General features: G+C 44.0%; 1 protein-coding gene across 1 annotated transcript; it reads right to left on the bottom strand.

Moving 5' to 3' along the window:
- Positions 1–323: 323 nt before the first annotated feature.
- LOC120318895 (vomeronasal type-2 receptor 26-like) lies at positions 324–20,404 on the bottom strand. Its single transcript, XM_039367045.1, has 8 exons — positions 20,401–20,404; positions 19,356–19,418; positions 17,193–17,466; positions 16,416–16,593; positions 14,671–15,528; positions 13,984–14,211; positions 13,004–13,130; positions 324–1,222 (listed from the first exon to the last, which is right to left on the bottom strand). Exons 1-8 carry the CDS (start codon positions 20,402–20,404, stop codon positions 324–326), a joined length of 2,631 nt encoding a protein of 876 aa, XP_039222979.1.
- Positions 20,405–20,420: the final 16 nt, after the last annotated feature.

Genomic DNA, 20,420 nt, shown 5'->3' on the forward strand with positions numbered 1-20,420 from the left:
AGAGCTCAACATTGGATTTTGGTAACTATCATCTTATATTTAAACCTCCTTCAAAGCAATACCCATGATCCATGAAGACCCAAGACTACAACAAATCTAAGCAAATGGCAAGCAAAATGCTGGGCAAAATTGTCATGGGAGGAAATTGTACTTTATTTGTTGACATGGTTATAAATCTAGGCACATTCAAACATTAGACAAATATTTATTCTGTGCATTTTTTAAAAAAAAATCTGTCTCAGTTTTCCCAAACTGCAAAGACTAGCAGAAAAAGTAAACACAACAGTGAGGAGAGTTTATAGTATAAGGTTCAGAAACATAATTCAGTGTTTTTTAATAAGTTTGTCCTTTCTGTTTAAATCAGGTCTCAGAAGAATAATATAGCATTTTGGGAAAAAGATACAGCCAAGCAACCCCATTGCTGAAGCCAGAATGGAGAAGATCTCCACCACCACCATATACTTTCCCTTGGTGCTCAGATAGGTAGGAACAAATGTTACCCAAACGCTGCAAAACACCAGCATGCTGAAGGTAATGAATTTGGCTTCATTGAAGCTATCAGGTAACTTCCTAGCTAGGAAGGCTACTGTGAAACTGATAGCAGTTAAGAACCCCATAAAGCCCAGAACAGTATAAAACATGATGGTTGATCCTTCGTTACATTCTAGTACAATTTCTTCAGCCATGGAGTGCATGTCTGAATCTGGAAATGGGGGAGAAATTGCCAGCCATGCAACACAAATTGTGACTTGTATCAGAGAGCAAGAAAGGACAATGGAGTTGGCCAGCCTTTTCCCCACCCATTTCTTTATTTGGGATCCTGGTTTGGTGGCCATGAAAGCAAGAACCACTATGGTTGTTTTACCCAAAATGCAAGAAATGGCTACAGAGAAGATGATGCCAAATGCAGTTTGTCGCATGAGACATTTGACTTGATCAGGTTGTCCAATGAAAAGAAAACTGCAGAGGAAAGAGAGCTGGAGAGCAATAAGAAGAGTATAGGTGAGATTCCTGTTGTTGGCTTTGACTATGGGGGTTTCCCTCTCTTTAATGAAGATCCTCAGCACCAAGGCTGAAGTTATAAAAAAGAAGACAGCTACAGTGGCCAAAGTGATTCCCAAAGGTTCTTCGTAAGACAAGAAAGTTATATGTTTTTTGATGCAAAGATTGTGAGCTTCATTTGGATATTGATCTTCTGGACATTGGAAACAGTCAACTGCATCTGCAAAAGAAAACATTAAAGGACTGTTTATTGATCAGAATTTCAGAGCTGAATCATGGCCTAGTGCTTAAGATGCTCACCTCTCACTTGGGTGGTTGACAATTCAATAACGGCAGATGTTTCTCTTAGAGTGTAAAGAAAAAATATCTGCTGCCAACTCCACATGGTGTCAGGAAAGGTATCAGCCACTAAATGCTCAGTTCCATCTAGTTGCCCTGACTCTACTGCGAATTATGGGATTACAGTCATAATAAGGAAGTTATTTATAACAGAGTTGAAATGAGGAAACTTTGGTGCTATCTGAGATCAGTTGTTCTCCAGCATGATTGGATGGAGAATCCACGGATGGGTTGTCTTAATCTATCTGCTCCAATTAGACTAAGTCTGAAATTTAGTACCGCCCCCTCTGTGCCAACTGCACCCCAGTTTTAGACTTAGTCTCTTTGCTCTAAGATGTGTTTTTTCTTCGCTCCTGGAGCAGAAGACTGTGTATTCCTATTTTATTTCATCCCAACCTGTAGCCTAGCAGGCTGACAGGCTGACAAAACCTCCCTGGGGTGGGGGAAACTTTCCCTTTCTCCCTTTGAGAGCCTTTCAGCTTCACAATCAGCTTGAAAATTGGATTCCCAGAAGCAAGAGAAATCTCCTACCAGGGGCCGTTCCTCTGCATCAGAGGCTCCATTCTTCTAACCAGAGCCTGGAGGCCTTAGAGGCAGGGGTAAGCTTGCCAATTCACTGGGGGGCTCTGCAAGGGACGACGAGGCTCATCAGGCCTGGAGGGAGCCTTTTCTAGGTCCCTCGGCCTCAGTAGACCGCCCCAGCAGCAGGAGAAAGTTTTTGGCACCAATCCAATTTTCAGAGCCTGGAGGCCTTACTAGGCCTCGGCCTGCCTCAGCCTCTCTCAGCTCACCTAATTGTAATCCATTCGCTGTGTTAGGAGCCCAAGTGATTCCTCGGAACGAGGGCTCATTGCAGCTTAGGCCACATGCCTCAAGGCCTTCTTCTTCTAATGGCCTTTTTTTTGGGGAATCCATTCGCTGCGTTAGGAGCCCAAGCGATTCCTCGGAACGAGGGCTCATCACAGCTTAGGCCACATGCCTCAAGGCCTTCTTCTTCTAATGGCCTTTTTTTTGGGAATCCATTCGCTGCATTAGGAGCCCAAACGTTTCCTCGGAACGAGGGCTCATCGCAGCTTAGGCCTCAGGCCTCAAGGCCTTCTTCTAACTGCCGTTTTTTGGGGGGGCGCGAACTCTGCGGCCGCCATTTTGAATTGACTCACGGTGGCCATTTTGTGTGTGACTGAGGCCCAGACTGCCTGGAGTTTCTCCTGAAGGCAGTGTTCATCACCGGTGACAGAGGCTTCGAGACTACAGCGTTGAACCGGGGAGGGCCTGTTCGCTCCCAAGGGACGCGGTGCCCATTAATTCCCCGCCCACCCCCCTCAAGGGCTGAATCATCTCTGCAGGCTCCCTTGGTGAGTTACAGCGCCGAGGGGGGGCATTTTGCCAAGGTTGAGCCCAGAGCAACTCATCATGGGAGAGAAAATCAGCGAGCCGGCCAAGAGGAAACGCCAAACAGAGGCAAGTGGAAAGAACACCACCAAGCGAGCCCGGCCAAGCAGGGAGCCACAGAGGGAGGAGGAGTCCCAAAGACTGAGAGCGGCCTCCCCAGATCTGACAGGCACGATGGGAAGGTCCATTTTTGAACCCCTTTCCTCACATTGTGCCTCAGCCCCAGGGGCCTGATCTTCCCCCAGGGGAATTCCCCAATTAGATTTAACCACAAGAGGGGACTCAGGGAGGGGCACAACCAACCAGGACACCCCAGGACCCCAGGCCACGTTCACCCCCACTGCAGCAGGGCTTCGCCCTCCTGAGAACCAGGCCTTGAACCCGGACCTCCTTCAGTCCACGATAGCCCAGGCTGTGGCTCAGTTTATGGCCTCCAACACCCCACAGCCACCCCCCCAGGCCACGTATCATCCACAATCTCCAGATTTGATGGAGGATCCCTCATTGGATTTGGAATCTACAGGGGCTGAACAATCTGGCCTGATTTTGTTTGAGGACGAGGGCATCACTCCCTCTGACCCCACCCCTCCTGTCGGTCTCTTTGACCATTCATTCTTTAATTCCCTGCTACTCAGGGCCTGCACTACTGCAAACCTCCCCCAAGAACAGGAGACCCCACCTACAACGTCCAAGGGTCCCCACGCCATATACACCGAGCCCTCAGTCTCGCAGAACAATATTCCCTGCCCTCCCCTTTTTCTGAATATAGTTCAAGAACAATGGGAGAACTTAGGATCCTTCTTAAGCCCCGGTGCAGTAGAGGGAACATTATTCAATGTTGCCCGTTCTCTGGCCTCCCTATTGGAGATTCCTGAGATTGATGAGCCTTGAACTCATTGTTTCCCAATGCTAACATCCCTGGGGACATAAATGAGGCACTTAGGGCGGCGGATAAAAAGATTGACTCCGCATTGCGTAGTTCCCACCTGGCATCAGCCTGGGGAACAAAGGCGGCAACGTCCATGGCCTTCTTCGCCAGGGCTTCAGCCCTTGGGTTACGTGAGCTCCAGGACAGGATCCCTCCGGACCAGCTCAGAGCTCACCAGAATCTGGGTCCGTTAGGGGCTACATCCCAGTACCTAGCCGACGCTTCTCTGCACATGGCTAGATACACTGCCAGACCATCGCTGCAGACATCTCAGCACGAAGGCTCCTTTGGCCCAGGAATTGGCAAACAGACACCAAGACCAAGTGGCGTCTGGCCTCTAAACCTTACACAGGTGGACATCTCTTTGGTAAGGCACTAGAACCATACTTAACTGAAGGTAAGGACAAACGTAAAACTCTGGTTAACTCATGTCACAGAACAGTTACAGGAGGCTGCCTTTCGACCAGCTCCATCCTGGGACTGGGCCCAGGCATCCCTCTATTCCTTTCAGAGACAAGAACGACAGCAGGATCGTTCAGCATGCAGAAGCAGACCACAGATCCAGGCCAAGCGGCCTGTTCAAGGCCGAGGGGCCGTTCCTCTAAACGAGGCAAGTGATCTCACAGTCTCACTTCCCATAGGAAGCCAGCTGGCCCCTTATTCCAGCACTTGGGCAGTCACCACTACATATGCCGGCTGGCCCCTTATTCCAGCACTTGGACAGCCATCACTACAGATGCATGGGTGTTAGACACTGTCACGCAAGGTTTGAGACTAGAATTTTGTTCTCAACCACCTGACAAATTCTGCTCTTGCCCTATCCCAACGAGCAGGTCCAGGGCTGACTTTATGTCAGAGGCCATAGCTCATTTATTACAAATATGAGCAATTGAACCAGTACACAAGACCAAGAAGGATGAAGGTTTTACTCAAACCTCTTCGTCATCCCTAAGACTTGGGGGGCTGGAGGGCAATCTTAGACTTGAAAGATCTAAACCTTACTTGAGGTATAAGAAGTTTAAGATGCAACCACTTCAATCAATCCTGGCCAGCATCAGGCAAGGTGACTTTCTTACCTCAATAGACCTAACTGAGACATGTTTCCTAACCACCACAAATCCCTCAGATTCAGCTATGCCCACTACCAGTACAGAACCCTACCATTTGGCCTCTCATCGACACCGAGGGTATTTACAAGGTACTGGCAGTGCTCGCAGCCCACCATAGACAAATTCCAATCAGAATTCAATGCTATTTAGATGACATACTAATTCAGTCATCATCATTCCGAAACGCTCAGTCAGACCTCGCCCTAGCCATCAAGGTCTTTCAGGAGCACGGGTTTTCTGTTAATTTCCAGAAAAGTCATACAACAACCCGGCTCCTCCATTTGGGTGCTGTTATAGACATGGACAATTGTACGGTCTACCTATTTCAGGACCGAAGGAACTCTATTCAGACTCTTGTATGTCGGATCCCAAGGGCCAGAGTAGTCACATTGGCCTCCCTATCACAGCTACTGGGGAAGACCGTGTCCTGCATGCAAATTGTGCCATGGGCACGCCTCCACGCCAGAGAATTACATGGCTTCTCCTTCCATTTCAGAGACTTGAACTCCCTTCAATGGTGGGACTCCCCAGCGCTGTCACGGGGAGCAGTATTAGAACCAGACAGGATTACCATTACCACAGATGCAAGCCTGTTTGGATGGGGGGCACACCTCCACACGCACTGGGCTCAAGGTCGGTGGTCCAAACAGGACCTAAAGAACAATATAAACTGGCTGGAACTCAGAGCCATACATATGGCCCTAAAGGGATTCACCGATATAGTACAGGGCCAACATGTCCTGATTTTAACCGACAACATTACAGCCAAGGCCCACGTCAACAGACAAGGGGGGATAAGGTCCAGGCCTCTCATGCAGGAGGCCAAATTGCTTGGGTCCTGGGCGGAACTGAATCTTTCCTCCATCAGGGCGGAGCACATATCCGGAGTGACCAACCATCAGGCGGACTCACTGAACTGGGCAACCATGGACCATTCCGAATGGCAGCAGGATCCGAAGGTGTTCAGAGAGATCGTGGACAGGTTTGGTTCCCCAACCTTAGATCTTTTGCCTCCCCCACCAACTCACAACTTCCCAGATTCTTTCCGGGTTCCCACCTCCATCAGCGGAGGGAACAGATGCACTCCGCAGTCCCTGGCCCAGGGAACTGCTCTATGCCTTCCCTCCTCTGCCGTTTCTTCCTGCCACGATCAGGAAGATCCTTCGCGAACGAGCAGAGGTCCTCCTGGTTGCACCGCATTGGCCGAGATGCTCTTGGTCGCTGACCTGATGGAGCTCTACGCATCATCTCCATGGAGGATCCCAGCAAATCGCATCTCCCACATTCAGGGGGAACTACGCCATCCAGACCCTCAATGACTCCAGTTAACCGTCTGGCACTTGAGAGGCAGGCCTTAGGCTGAGACTCATATTTGTCAAGGGTCATAGCTATGATTCAGCAATCCAGGCGACCCTCGACGAATAGAATATACGATGCCACATGGAGAGACTCCTGTAATTGGTGTTCAGTTCGAAAAATTGACCTTTTGGCGGTTTCAATGCCAGTTATCTTGGAGTTCCTGAGGGATGGTCTAGACAAAGGGCTTTCCACAAGCACCATCCGCAGGCAGGTAGCAGCACTTGCCACAGTTATTTCCTGTGGCAATGAATCCTTAACACATTACCCTATGATACGCTCCTTCCTAAAAGGAGCTAACAACGTCAGACCATCAACTGTACATAGATACCCCTCGTGGGATCTTCATCAGGTTTATAGGCTCTTGTTTCGCACCCTTTGAACTATTGACACTGGTTTGTTTAAACAGTTATCGATGAAGGTGGAATTTCTTGTTGCTGTAACTTCAGCGAGAAGGATATCTGAACTGGCTACTCTTCAGTGAGGAAGGACCTGTGTACGTTCCATAAGGACAGGGTAACCCTTAGGCTAGGCCCCTCCTTCATGCCTAAGGTCAAGTCCTTGTATCCTAGATCTCAGGAAATAGTTTTGCCGGACTTCTGTCCTAACCCATCTAATGACATAGAGGTTCAGTGGAACAAATTGGATGTGCGCAGGGCTTATATTGTTATATACAGAGAACCTCATCTTTCCACAGAACAATGGCTCTGTTTGTGTCCTATCACCCTTCATCACTAGGTCAGAAGGTTTCTTCAACCACAATACGCAGGTGGATTAGAGTTTGTATTTCTCTGGCATACCAGTCTCAGTCACTGCGAGATCCCAGGCATATCACGGCCCATTCAACCGGGGCGCAGCTACTACAGCTGCCTGGTCTACTCAGGCCTCCGTAGAGGGAATTTGTAGAGCAGCAACATGGGAATCGCCCTCTTCCTTTGTCTGTCACTACAAGAGGGATGTATATGCATCTTCTACGGCTTCATTTGGCCGCAAGGTTCTAGAACACACATTAAAGTTGGATGGGACCCAGGCCCAATCTAATTCCCCACCCTAGGGACACAGGGCTTTGGTATGTCCCATCCGTGGGTTCTCCATCCAATCATGCTGGAGAAAGGGGCGTTGTCTTGCCTGAACGCCTTTTCTAAGCATGATGATGGAGAATCCACTCCCTCCCATTAGGTCAGTTGGCCTGGTTCCCATATTGTTCAGACGCGTCGGACTAAAGTCTGAGTATTGCCTTAGCCTAAAACTGGGGTGCAGTTGGCACAGAGGGGGCGGTACTAAATTTCAGACTTAGTCTAATTGGAGCAGATAGATTAAGACAACCCATCCATGGATTCTCCATCATCATGCTGAGAAAAGGCGTTCAGGCAAGACAACGCCCCTTTTTCTTGCAGATATTTCATAATCAAACTTGGTAACATCATCAGTGCTAGTCAACATCATTACTGTTGAACTGATGATGTTACTTAGTTTGGTAATGAAATATCTGCAAGTAAACCACCAAGTTCAGAGAGCACAAAGGACTCTTTGAAGAAAACATTGTGGCCCATAGAAGCTATGAAAGCAACTCCATTTATTTCTAGTTAATTATGTCCATTTTACTTGCATTACAGTATTAAAAATTAAGAATGGGACCATCCGCATGCAGAAAAGTACCCTGTATATGTTTGGTCAAATAGACACCAAAAGTGTTGTTTGTATCAATCTCAGTGTCATCTTGGAGAATGGAAGGATAGTGCAACAGAAAATTTTATAATAGGTCAGAGTTTCCTAGCGTATTTTCCAATGAAAGGGTGTGATACTTCTTTTTGAGCTCATCTGGTTGGACATTTTACTTAATGACTGATGTATTTTATAGAAAATAAGTCAAAATCTATCACTTTTCTTCTTAATAAGTGACTTCTCTACCTTTAAAAAGAGATAACCTAATTTTGGGAGAAATTTCTCTTAATTCAAAAGCTTTTTCATTTCGAATATTCTTCATGCTCAGGTGACAAATGTTCATTATCAGACCAGCAGAAGGACCAATATTTATGTTTCATATCTATTTATGTGCTTGCTTCTCTCCAGCAAGGACAAGCTCATTTTTCTTGCTTCTTTACACATCATATTCAATTCACAACAACAAACCCGTCAGTCAAACAGCCTGAATCCTGACCATGACTCAAAAACGTCTGGACAAATAACACCCAGACCAATTTAAAGATCAGTGTTCTGACACAAGAGCACTATTCAAAGCACACTGAAGATATCTCCCTGAATGGAGATGAAACATTTGCAGCCAAATCCCACGCTTGGAGATCAAATTAACAGTTCAACTACCAACCTGAGAGTCAGAATCCAATTATATTTCATCTCTAATTATCAACTATAAAAAACCCCATTTCTGCCTTCTCGGGATTCTGTCATACGATGAAGGGAAGGTGGTGAACAAAGGGGCTTTATGGCCCTCACTTCCTTCAGTACACTTCAAAGGATAGCACCAAAAGGCCTAATCATAACAAAGGGGACTATTACCTTTCATGTAGTTTTCTCTGAAGTCTCCATCCAGCCGGCAGTAAGGAAAAGGGGGTGGGATTGTAATGCCTGAGACTGTCGCTGGAAGTAGGGGATGATTGGGTGGGGCTACTGAGAAACCCCTTAAAACCTTGAATGGGAGAGCTTGGACCCCAAGTCCTGTCTAGAACGCCTGCAACCATTTTCTCTTAATAAAGGATGCCTGTTGGAAGAATTATTCCAAGAGTTCTGTCTTCTTAAGATGCAAAGTGGGGTGGGTTCTTACATTAGACAGGACTTGCAAAATTAATCCACCTGGAAGGGAGACCCTTGCCGGGGGATTTTGCAAAAAATTACCATGTCAGACAATGGAGCAAGAAAGGGGGAAACTCTCTGAAAAAGAGCAGCTGACCCAATTGGAACCTTGCCAGATGTTGGGATCCGAGAGGTCAGATTCCTCAGGAGAAGAAGTGGTGGAGACATGGGACACAAGCCTCACTGGTCAATGGGCGTTGGAAAGAAAAGTGAGTGGGGAAAGGAATCAAGAAAGGTGACCCTGAGACGGGGGGCCAAGCAACCAGAATGGAAGCAGGAGATGGAGAAATCCCTGCATGCAAGTGAAGAGGGAGAAAGGTGGGCACCGTACTTAGACTGGATCCTAGAGAAAGCTATTGACCTGATGAAGAGAACTCTCAGCTCCCTAGGAGAGGAGAATCCTGAGCCCTATGGCCGCCCCAGCGCCTGGAGCCGCAAAGGGAGAGACACCAAGGGGGAAGTGGAACCTGCAGCCCCGGGGACATCTCCTGATCCAGTAGTCCCACCCCCTACCGAACCACAGATGGCGATCTGGACGGAAGACGCTACCACCAACAACGGAGGCACCAATCCATTCCAAGACGTCCACCGTTGCAGGTGAAATTCAAAGGGGAGCCAACATGCTTGGGGTTTTTCCTAACCAAAGTCCTCAGCTACATGGAGGAGTACAGGTGGGACATCCCCAGTGACAAAGCCCGCATCCGGATCGTGTAATCTGCCCTGTACGGACCGGCTGCAGATTGGGTGGTGAACTTGCACGACTCCAATGCCCCAGAGCTCAATCACTTCAACCGTTTCATGTCCTCTCTGAGAAGATGATTTGAAGACCCCCTGGCTGATTGCAAAGCCCGCAAAAGGATAAAAATGATGAGGCAAGGCAAACGTCCGGTGGCTGAATATACACAAGAATTCCGGGCCATTGCCAGCAAACTGAACTGGCCAGAAGACATCCTCCTTAGCCATTTCAAAGACGGACTAAATTATGACCTATATGACGCTTGCCTTCCCTGAGGGGACCCACATCAACTTGAGGAATGGTACATCTTGGCAGAGGAAGCAGAGATCGACATATTGAAGAGACACCACTGAGGAAAAAAATGGAGCCGCTCCCCGCATGAGTTGACACACAAACCAGTGAAACCATTGGCTACAGCCAAGAAGCAAATGGGGTGTTTCAAGTGCGGAAGAGAAGGGCATTGAGCTGTAGAATGCCGCTCCAAAGCGCCCCAGCGCAACCCAGACAGATCCCCAATCAGCAAATCCGGAAAGTCTTCAGCTAAGCCAAAAGAAACTGCCATGAGAATGATGGAAATTGTGGAACCCCCCCACCTCTGCTCATCAGGGGGAAAGAACTCCAGCCTACACCGCAGGGCGTGTGGACGCCTCAGATGACAGCTTGGAGGGCGAACCCCTGGTAAGTGGATGCATCGCACCCATCTTCAAGACAGTGACTATATTAATTCCCTCCATGCCCGAAGCCGTGAAGGTGAAAGCCTTAATAGACTCTGGCTGCACCCGCTGCCTCATTAGTCCAACATTAGTGGGGAACCTGGGCATTCCATCGAGGAGACTGGAACAACCAATCTCATTTGGCCAGTTAGATGGATCCATAGCAGCGGGGGTGCCAGCTACCCTAGCCACTCTACCAATACACCTCTCCCTGGGCAAACATGAGGAGGACATAATGTTTGTGGTGACCCCAGGCATGGATGCCCAGTGATCTTAGGGATGGAATGGTTAAAAAAATGGAACCCCTGGGTAAATTGGAGGATGACAGAAATCAAATTCTCGAAGGGGGACCCTATGGACTTAAAATTCCAAGGGGGACTACCAGAATCAAGAATAGAAAAAGCATCCATGGGAGAGGAAAAGGGACTAACAGAAATACCAGAGGAACACAGAGACCTTGCTGAAGTTTTCAGTGAGGAGAGGGCGAATGAGCTTCCCCCCCCCACTGACCCACAGACTGTGCCATTGAATTCAAGCCTGGGGCAAAACTCCCAAAGCCCAGATTATACTCCATGAGCCCAAAGGAGAAGGAAGAAATGGAAAGATTCATAAAAACAAACCTAAAGAGAGTGTTCATTGAGCCAGCCAAACCTAAAGTGGCTGCCCCAGTCCTCTTTAGAGAGAAGAAGGACAGCTCTTTACGCTTAGGCGTGGATTATAGGGCCCTGAATACAATCAGTGAAAGCAACCTATACCCTCTGCCCCTCATGAAAGACATGCTGTCACACCTCTTGAAAGGGAAATTTTTTTCTAAACTAGACCTAAGGGAAGCTTACTATCACGTGAGAATTAAGGAAGGGGAAGAATGGAAGACCACATTTAACTGCCCCATGGGATGCTATCAATTCAAAGTCTTGCCATTTGGATTATAAGGGGGCCCTGCAGTCTTTATGCAATTAATCAATGATGTTCTAAGGGAGCAACTGTTTAAGGGGGTCCATGTTTACTTGGACAACATTCTTATCTTCACCGAAACTAAAGGGGAACATGTCAACCTTGTCAGAGCGGTTTTAAAGAAACTGCGAGCCACCCACCTATATGCCAAACTCTCAAAATGCGAAAGGATAGACTACCTAGGTTATTGCATATCCCCCCAGGGCATTGAAATGGACCCAGAGAAGGTCAGAGCAGTATTAGATTGGGCACCACCCCGCACAAGAAAGCAACTACAAAGTTTCCTGGGCTTTGCAAACTTTTACCGCCAATTCATCCCCTCATTTGCCCAGAAAGCCTTGCCCCTCACTAACTTACTAAAAACGAAGGGAGCATCCTCAGTAAAACCTAGCCAGCCACTAACATGGACAATGGAGTGCCAAGCAGCGTTTGAGAGACTAAAGAGACTTTTTTCTGCCGAACCAGTACTAAGGCACCCAGACATGGATAAGCCCTTTGTAATACAGGCAGATGCAAGTGATGTGGCAGTGGGGGCTGTTCTATTACAAGAAAACGATGATGGAGTATTGCAACCCTGTGCATATACATCCAAGAAACTCACAGAAACAGAACAGTGCTGGCCCGTATGGGAGAAGGAGGCATACGGGATACGTTGGGCATTACTCACGTGGCGACAGTTCCTGGAAGGCAACAAAATCCCCTTCCAGGTGTGGACTGATCACAAAAATTTGGAAGCCCTGAAAACGCCCAGGAAACTCAATCCCAAACAAGCCCGCTGGTCCCAGCATTTTCACCAGTTCCAATTTAAGCTCAAACATTTACCAGGGAGAAAGAACTTCCTGGCAGATACACTATCTCGCATGCCCCAATATAACAGCGCACGAGCCACAGACGCTAAACCGATGATGGCAGAGTCACAACTGTCAGCACCAGTAACCACCAGAACCCAAGCTAAATTAAAACCACAACTGGACAGCCAAACTGGAATTGAATTCCAAAAATGTTTGGAAACAGATGAATGGTTGCAGAAATACAAAAATGTGTGCACAATGAGAGACGGGTTGCCTTGGGTAGGGGAAAGTTATATATACCAACAACCCAAAGAGTCACTTTCATGCAGCTTTGCTATGACACAAAATCAGCAGGGCATTTTGGATTTGTAAAATCTTTACACTTAATTAAACGGCAATTTTGGTGGCCATCAATAAAAAAGGGCATAGAAAGTTATGTAGCCAGTTGCCCAAAATGTGCGACTGCAAAGAGGTTGCAAGGGAAATCGCCAGGACTATTACAAACAGTGGCAAATCCCTCAGCCTCCTGGAGAGAAATAGCCATGGATTTTATAGTGGAATTGCCAGAAAGCAATGGGAATACTGTTGTCTGGATGGTCACGGACTTGTTTTCCAAACAGGTGCACTTTATCCCTTGCCAAAAGATTCCCATCGCAAAAGCCTTAGCAAAACTTTTCATCAAGCTAGTAATATTCAAATACATCTCATCTAATACTGAGGTTATCTTGCTTCAATGAGGCCAATACTCCAAATTCTGAATAACTGATTACATTTGAGAACAATACCGTGCAGATTAAACACAGAGAGGTATACAATATTGCTGGTGAGAATGAATAAGTCTTCTCAATTATATACATGGCACATCTTACCTAATCTGTTTGAAATTTTCCCTTTTGCACAAGGAAGACAATCATAGCAGCAAAAGGGTTTCTCATCTATTTTTTTCTTGAGGTAGCCTGGATAACAATTTTCATTGCATGCAGAAAGTGGTAATGCCTATTCAGAAATGAAACCCGGAGAGATGCATATTTTATACAGTCATATTGCACTCTGTATATGATATTCTGACAAATCTGCATAGCTTTTGGAGAAATTCTATATATAGGATTCAATTCAATGTATTATTAGATAGGCACATTTAATGAATGCCACCATAATAATGTGACATTGTTTATATGTCCTCATGGAACCATGTATTTCCTATGTATTTCCCATATATTTCCATGGGACCTTAGAGGTTTCCTGAAGGCTTAATTGTTCAAACTGGACTCCCCTCAAATTCCATTTTGGTCAATCTGATCGGTAAAAATCCAGTTGCCTTTGCAAAGCACCTTTGAGGTGAATTTGATTGGTAATTTATCCCACTTTGTTGGTGAAATTAAACTTTGGAATTATCTGCATTTTCATTGGGTCCAGTCCTTTCTGCCAAATAGGTCCTGAAAATAAATACTGCAGAGAATTTTAAAATATGTCTTAGACAATATGCTGTTGGAATATAATCAAATTATAAGGTAGCAATGGACAGGAATAAGATATTTCAACTAGTACAGCATCTCAGCATGTCGCTTGTTTATTATTAAATAATTTCCAGCTTTTATAAGTGAAAGATGGTTTCCTATGTAGGCCAACCTGAGAATGACAGCTGGTAATTGTGTACATTCAGGAATGCCCATAGATTTCTGGAAAGACAAGTTTAATAATGGAACACCTGTGTAATCTGATCTCTGCTCTTTCATTTTTCATCATATTTTATTGCCTTAATTTTATTACTAATGAGTCACTCAAATGATAAAAGTGATTTTTGAATATGGGAGGATTTGAGACAACCTGAAACATCAGTAGGAAATACCTGGTTGAACATGGTCGGCCAGATGATGTTTTCTTCAGAAATCATGAAAGACTCTTCTGGAGAAGTCAGTGGATCTATCTTTCCAATTTTGACTTTAAGAAAAGTTTTGTTTGGGAATGTGATCCAGTTGATGATATCAAATCCAGTTCCCAATTCCCCCTTTTCATTAAAGAAAACTGTTTCCCCAACACTGTTGTTAAATAAGACTGTTCTCAGGTAGGGATGGAGCTAAATGGAAGCAAATCAAGCACAAATATTTGTGTTTGAATTATGTTGATAATTTAGCTTTGTGTTTTAAGTTTTACATGTATGAGATGGGTGGCCATATAAATTCAATAAATAAATGGAATTGATCTGGAGAAATAAATATCCACACTAAATGTACATTTAGAAGTTGCTAATACGACTGTGCAAGTGAGCCATAATATTAATAACCATATTATTACCAAGTAAAATGGTTTGACAAAATTTCAAACTGAATTATGAAGCTTGATTTAATCTTATTTTTGAATTGGATCTTTTTTACATAGTTTCTACACAGTATGTTGTCCTGAAACATAAACCATGAATTTGTGTAAACTATGTGGATACTGCACCTGAAATGTACATATTTTGTAGTCATAAAAAACACCTGATGGCATCAGAGAGGCTTCATCAATTTGTCATTGGGATTTCTTTTATTATTACCTGCCATGTTTCTTCCTTGATAATCATCAGGCTTCCATGGTCCGCCCTTGCTCTGTGTTTGTATTTGGATGAAAACATGGCTTTCAAGGCATGTGCCACAGCATAGACTGCATTATAAATGCTGTAACTCTGCCCAGTCATGGTGGTCTCAAAGACCGAATTAGGAAGAGTCTCCAACTTCTCTTCTCCAGTGCACAGCACTCCAGCATCCTCATCTAACTTATCTTTAAGGAAAAAACATTCAAATGCCTGCTCCCAGAACAATTTTGTTAAATGATCTTCTTCTGAAGTAGGGCTTCTCATCTGCAAGAATGGTTTGAACCCAGTCACCTCCTTGGAAGAAACCGCAAAAGATATGGCACCATGAATAAAGTCCAAAGGGAGTATTTTTTGAAAAGGGACTGAGGTGAACTCCATCTGGGCTGGCATGATCCAAACTTTGTCTTTTCTCTTTACTGGTATATCCTCATATTCTGAAAGATAGGGAAGTGTTCTGAAAATGCCAATGACGTGGTTTTCACCGTAGAGGATCACAACATTGGAAGTGCTGTTCATGACAACCTTGTACATGGCAATAAAATCTTTAAATAGATATTCAATGTGATTAGAAAAAGTTTCTTTGGGCAACTCTTGCATGAAGTCAAAGCAAATACCTTTCTGGACAAACAGTGTAAGGGCATTCCGTAGAAAACTCCGTCCACCCTCATCAGGTTGGGAAATCAGCCCTATCCATACCCACTTTAAATGCAACAGCAGCTGAAGAATCCCCTTCGTCTGAAGCTCCTCATTTGGGAAAAAACGATGAAAGAAAACTGTCTGTTCACTATTATCTTTCATTGGAGCAGATCCATATAGAAGCTAGGGAAAAATGATTTAAAATAGTTGGGTATTAGAGTTTATGATACAGATTGTGTTCCTCACCAACTTCAAGAAACCAGTTTTTCCTTTATTTTAATATTTGAATGCCATAGATTTGATTCAGTAATTTGATTCAGTAATCCCTGAACTTTAACAGGATAACAGAATAATACATTTGGAAGGGACCTTGGAGGTTTTCTATCCAACCCCCTGCTTGGACAGGAAGCCCATCCATTCTAGACAAGTGACTATCCAGTCTCTTCTTAAAATGTTCCAGGGATGGAGCACCCACAAATTCTGGAAGCAAATCATTCCACTGATTAATTGTTATGTCATGAAATTTCTCCTTCATTCTAGGTTGGTTCTCTCCTTGATTACTTTCCATCCATTGCTTAGTACCTAAAATTATCTATCTCTTCTGCAAACACATGGTATGTTGTTCATCATTGTATGGATTACCACTTTATTTGCAGACCACAAAAAAGTAATAAAAAGAAAAGTTGGTTTATTTGTTGTATTTTTGTAAACATTACTTTGTAAAAGAAACAAATGGGAGGTAGTTGAAGACTTGCAAGACTCTGTTATTGTAACCTTACAATAGAAGAATTATTAGTATGTGTGATTTTGGTTTGCTACCCTGGACAATCTGGAAGGGATGACATTAACCTTGCAAGTAGGAAAACACTTTCCCTTCCCCTGCCTTAACTTTCCAGAGAATTGGGGAGGAGTGGGTGTAATCCTGAGATGCTTTCTCAAAGAACACTTCTGGTTTAGTCTCAAATTTCTTTTATCAGACTTTTTTTTTAAAATAAGACTGCAGTTCTTCCTCCCACCTTTCAAGGTTATTCTTACAGCGTATACTTAGTCCAAGAAAAAAAAAATCTCACCTGGGGCATCTTGTAGACATTCAAGATGTTTGCCACGAAGGGACAGATGTAAGAGTTAGGTCCTGCAATAACAGATGCTGCCCAATCTTTGGCATCACACTTATAGTTGGGGATGAATTTGCCACGTGTTGAGAGAAGCTCCATGGAAGCCAAGTAAGTCAATCCTGCCATGGGATAACTGTTAGAGATGTCAATACCCAAGCTCATGTTGGATAATATATGCTTATTTTCATTTATCTCCTTTACAGCAAAAACCAAGGCCAGGATATGTTGGTAGTTCTGCAGGAAAAATCTGCAATGAAAGATATATTGTGTGGATCTAGGCAGGAGGTTATGATTCTTTTAATTCATCACAAATAATTTTTACTAGAAACAGATAAATTGCTTGAAGGAAAATGATTGTATTAAAACCCATATGTAGGCTTATATTTTTATCTTCTTCTTGGGTATGTTTTATGGTGGATATAGGCATGAAAAAAGTGTTTGGAGTAAACCTGAGGACAAATATTATATATTATATTTTTTTCTGGGATAATGATAGACCTTATCCCAATAAAAGTCACTGATGTTTCATTAAGGCAGAGATGCTCTAAGTCTGTGTTTCATGCATGCTCAACAGCTGTTTGGAAAATAATTCAAAGCATGCAACTGTTCCCTAATATTAAGTGAAATAATTAAATGATTAACATAGATTTAGCTACAAATAGTACAGGACAACCTATTAGAGAAAGATATATGGTTTAAGATATGCTATAGTTAAGAAGAAAAAGTCTTTACATGAGCTCATTAATCATTTCTTCAGATGGGTGCCTTGTGAAACCAACTGGATCCCATATCATGGAGAACTGAGCTAGTATCCCAGCCATTATGAAATCACCTGGCAGAAAATACTTGTGCTTAATAAAGGGAAGTTTCCCCACAGAACATGTTTTAGTATGCAGAATATGGCATGTAGCTCCTGACAGTAACAGTGACAACATTGCCATCACTACCATGGAAAATTCCATCTTCTTCAAGAAAACACTTTTCACTACATAAGAACCAGTTCTATCTGTAAGAATGAAACATAAGGGAGGAAAACTCTCACTTATTAGAATAAATATTCTTTCTAAGAAAGAATATTACATCTCTCACATTCTGATCCCACAATTGTTACATCTCTCACATTCTGATCCCACAATTAACAGACCCTTTCAATTTTGAGCTATCCTTTGGAGCTGTGTCTGAGAATTCCTGAAAGAGTTGAGAAAAAAACCACATTAGTAAGATTCTTTGGGTAATTATAGGGGAAATCACTGAATGTTTGGTGACGCTCCTTGGAGACTGTGGAGAAAGTAGAATAATGATATGTATGGACTAAGAAAAAAAAAGAACTCATAACTGAAAACTGTAAAAGAGATAAAGAAACATAATGAAAATTCAGATGAACAAATGCTAGTTCTGTAGCTGTAAACTTTAAATTCTCTGGAACAAAACAACTGTCTGACTTTGACCTGTTAAGGTGTACATTAAAGCATGATTTTTTTCCCAAAGAGCTAAAAAGAAATTGACCCATAATGTTAGAGAATCCCGACCACCTTTATTTATCTTTTTGATAGGTCTTTAAACACTTTGATTATTGTATTTGTAATGTAATTAAGAGGCCTGGAGGAACATTGTCCATGGGGTCGTGATGGGTCGGACACGACTTCGCAACTAACAACAACAATGTAATTAAATCATGACATTTCTTTTTATGCTTTCTAATGGAAGCAGGCATGTGAGCTGTGCAGAGTCCTTTGGGATGGGAACAGTGTGTAATGTCAACTGAATATGCAAATAATAAATGAATACCATTGGAAATATTTTTTTCAATACTGTTTTTATTGCAAAATAAAAATATAGTTTGGCTCTTTTCACTCATTTTAAATGATTTTTTACTCCATATCCTCAAAGTCACATGGTGTGAACCATTTATTTTTTGTCTGGCTTGATGAGTGACATGAGCCACCACGATTTATCCACCATTGATAGTTTATAGCCCTGCAACAAATCTCTTTATCAATTGTATATGGGAAATGAAAAAAATAATAATCTACCAGTCACAGGACTCCTTCCTCATTAATTGTGAAATTTGATTGCTGCTACAAATGTTACTCCTTTTATCATATACAAAAACATAACCTGAATCAGTTTCTTTGTAGTAAAGAAATAATGGTCACTTGAAATTATTTATTTTTATTTGTCCTTTACCATTACTTCTTTCACTACATCAGCGGTTCTCAACCTATGGGTCGCAACCCCATTTGAGGTCGATCGACCTCTTTTATGGGGTCGCCAAAGGTGGCGATCCGCCATTTTGTCCCCTCCGGGGGCGCGCTGCGCCTCCGGGGGGGGCGGTGCCGCGCACGCGCGCCGCGCGTGGGGGCGGCAGCGCGCCTCCGGGGGGCGCCGCCGCGCATGCGCGCTGTGCGTGGGGCGGCGGCGCGCCTCCGGGAACGCCGCCGCGCATGCGCGCCGCGCGCGGGAGCCCCGCCCCACGCGCGCCGCACGCGGGGGGCGCCACTGCGCATGCGCGCCGCGCGCGGAGGCCCCGCCCCCATGCGCGCCGCGCGGGGGGCGGCGCCGCGCATGCGCGCCGCGCGCGGGGCCCCGCCCCCATGCGCGCCGCCGCCGCGCATGCGCATAACCTTTGTGTGACGGGGTCGCCGTCACACAAAGGTTAAGAACCGCTGCACTACATGGACAAATAAATTGATGAATATGATATATACAAATACTAAAATAAGAAATTTACTTATTTATTAAATTTAAATCCTTCCTTCCTTCCTTCCTTCCTTCCTTCCTTCCTTCCTTCCTTCCTTCCTTCCTTCCTTCCTTCCTTCCTTCCTCTAGGACCCATCAAATACATCTTTCTAGAAAATAAGAGCCATAGTATGCCACTTTTTTGAATGATGATACCTCGTACTGAGACCATCACACAGTGAGGGCCAAAGGCAACATCTCTTTGCCAATCACCAGTGTCTGGAATGTAAATCAGAGAAAGAAACCAAACCAGCAAAAAACACTGATCCTCTGAGTTTATATAGAAGGGTAGAATGTTTGTTGGTTTTGAAAACCACTCGGATCTAAAGAGGAGATGGATAGGGACCGATCCATTTTCTCAGGCTGAATAGATTCAAACTATTCCGACATATCAAAGACAGACTGCTCCATAGGTATCTGTGAACAAATTACAGCAACTTTGTCTGATAGATGCTAATATAATCAAGGGATGCATGTAGCAACTCAACAAGTGACAAGCCTGAGCTAAAATTGTCTCCATTTATCTCTTGATATTTAAATATTCTGCAAAATCAATACACATTTAATTGTTTATGGATTGTCTCATTTAATATCCACTCTTTAAAAGACCAATTGAAGTTATGATGTTATTGAAGGAGCAGTACTTCTTAGGGATCCTCATAGTTGTGCTCATTGCAGTTCCATGAACACAAAATTAAAATTAAAAACTTGCCAAGAAAACAGGAAGACATGTCCAGTCAGTCATCTGGAGTCAAATGATTTTCAACCAATATTGAAAAATGGAGATCATTACACGAGTATGGAGGCAGTATACAAAAAATTAATGATAAACTCTTGATTCAGGAAATGTTATAGTGAAAATGGACCAATTTTCTGTTAAGTCTGATTGGTTGTGAATATTGGAGAATGCAAAAGCTTATCCTTCATCTGGATTCCTATTTTAACTTCCAGAAAAGAAAGTAAAAAAAAAATCAAAAATCAAAGGATGGTAATAGGAAGATAAATGCAACATCATCGCCTTATGCTTAATGTCTCTGAAATATCTATTCTATTAGTTATATTAAGCATTACTGAGGGCACAAAAAGACTAGGTGGAGAGGATTACTTCTATAAAACCAAAGTTCATCTATGAGCATGTCCAATGGATGAACTTTGCCTTTCCCATCCCTTTCCCATATTTAAGCGTCCTTCAAAGCATTACCCATGATCCATGAAGACCCA

Source organism: Crotalus tigris, unplaced genomic scaffold (genome assembly GCF_016545835.1).
Source record: "Crotalus tigris isolate CLP2741 ecotype Arizona unplaced genomic scaffold, ASM1654583v1 scf7180000020524.2783371122:307494, whole genome shotgun sequence".
In the NCBI taxonomy this organism is placed as follows: domain Eukaryota; kingdom Metazoa; phylum Chordata; class Lepidosauria; order Squamata; family Viperidae; genus Crotalus; species Crotalus tigris.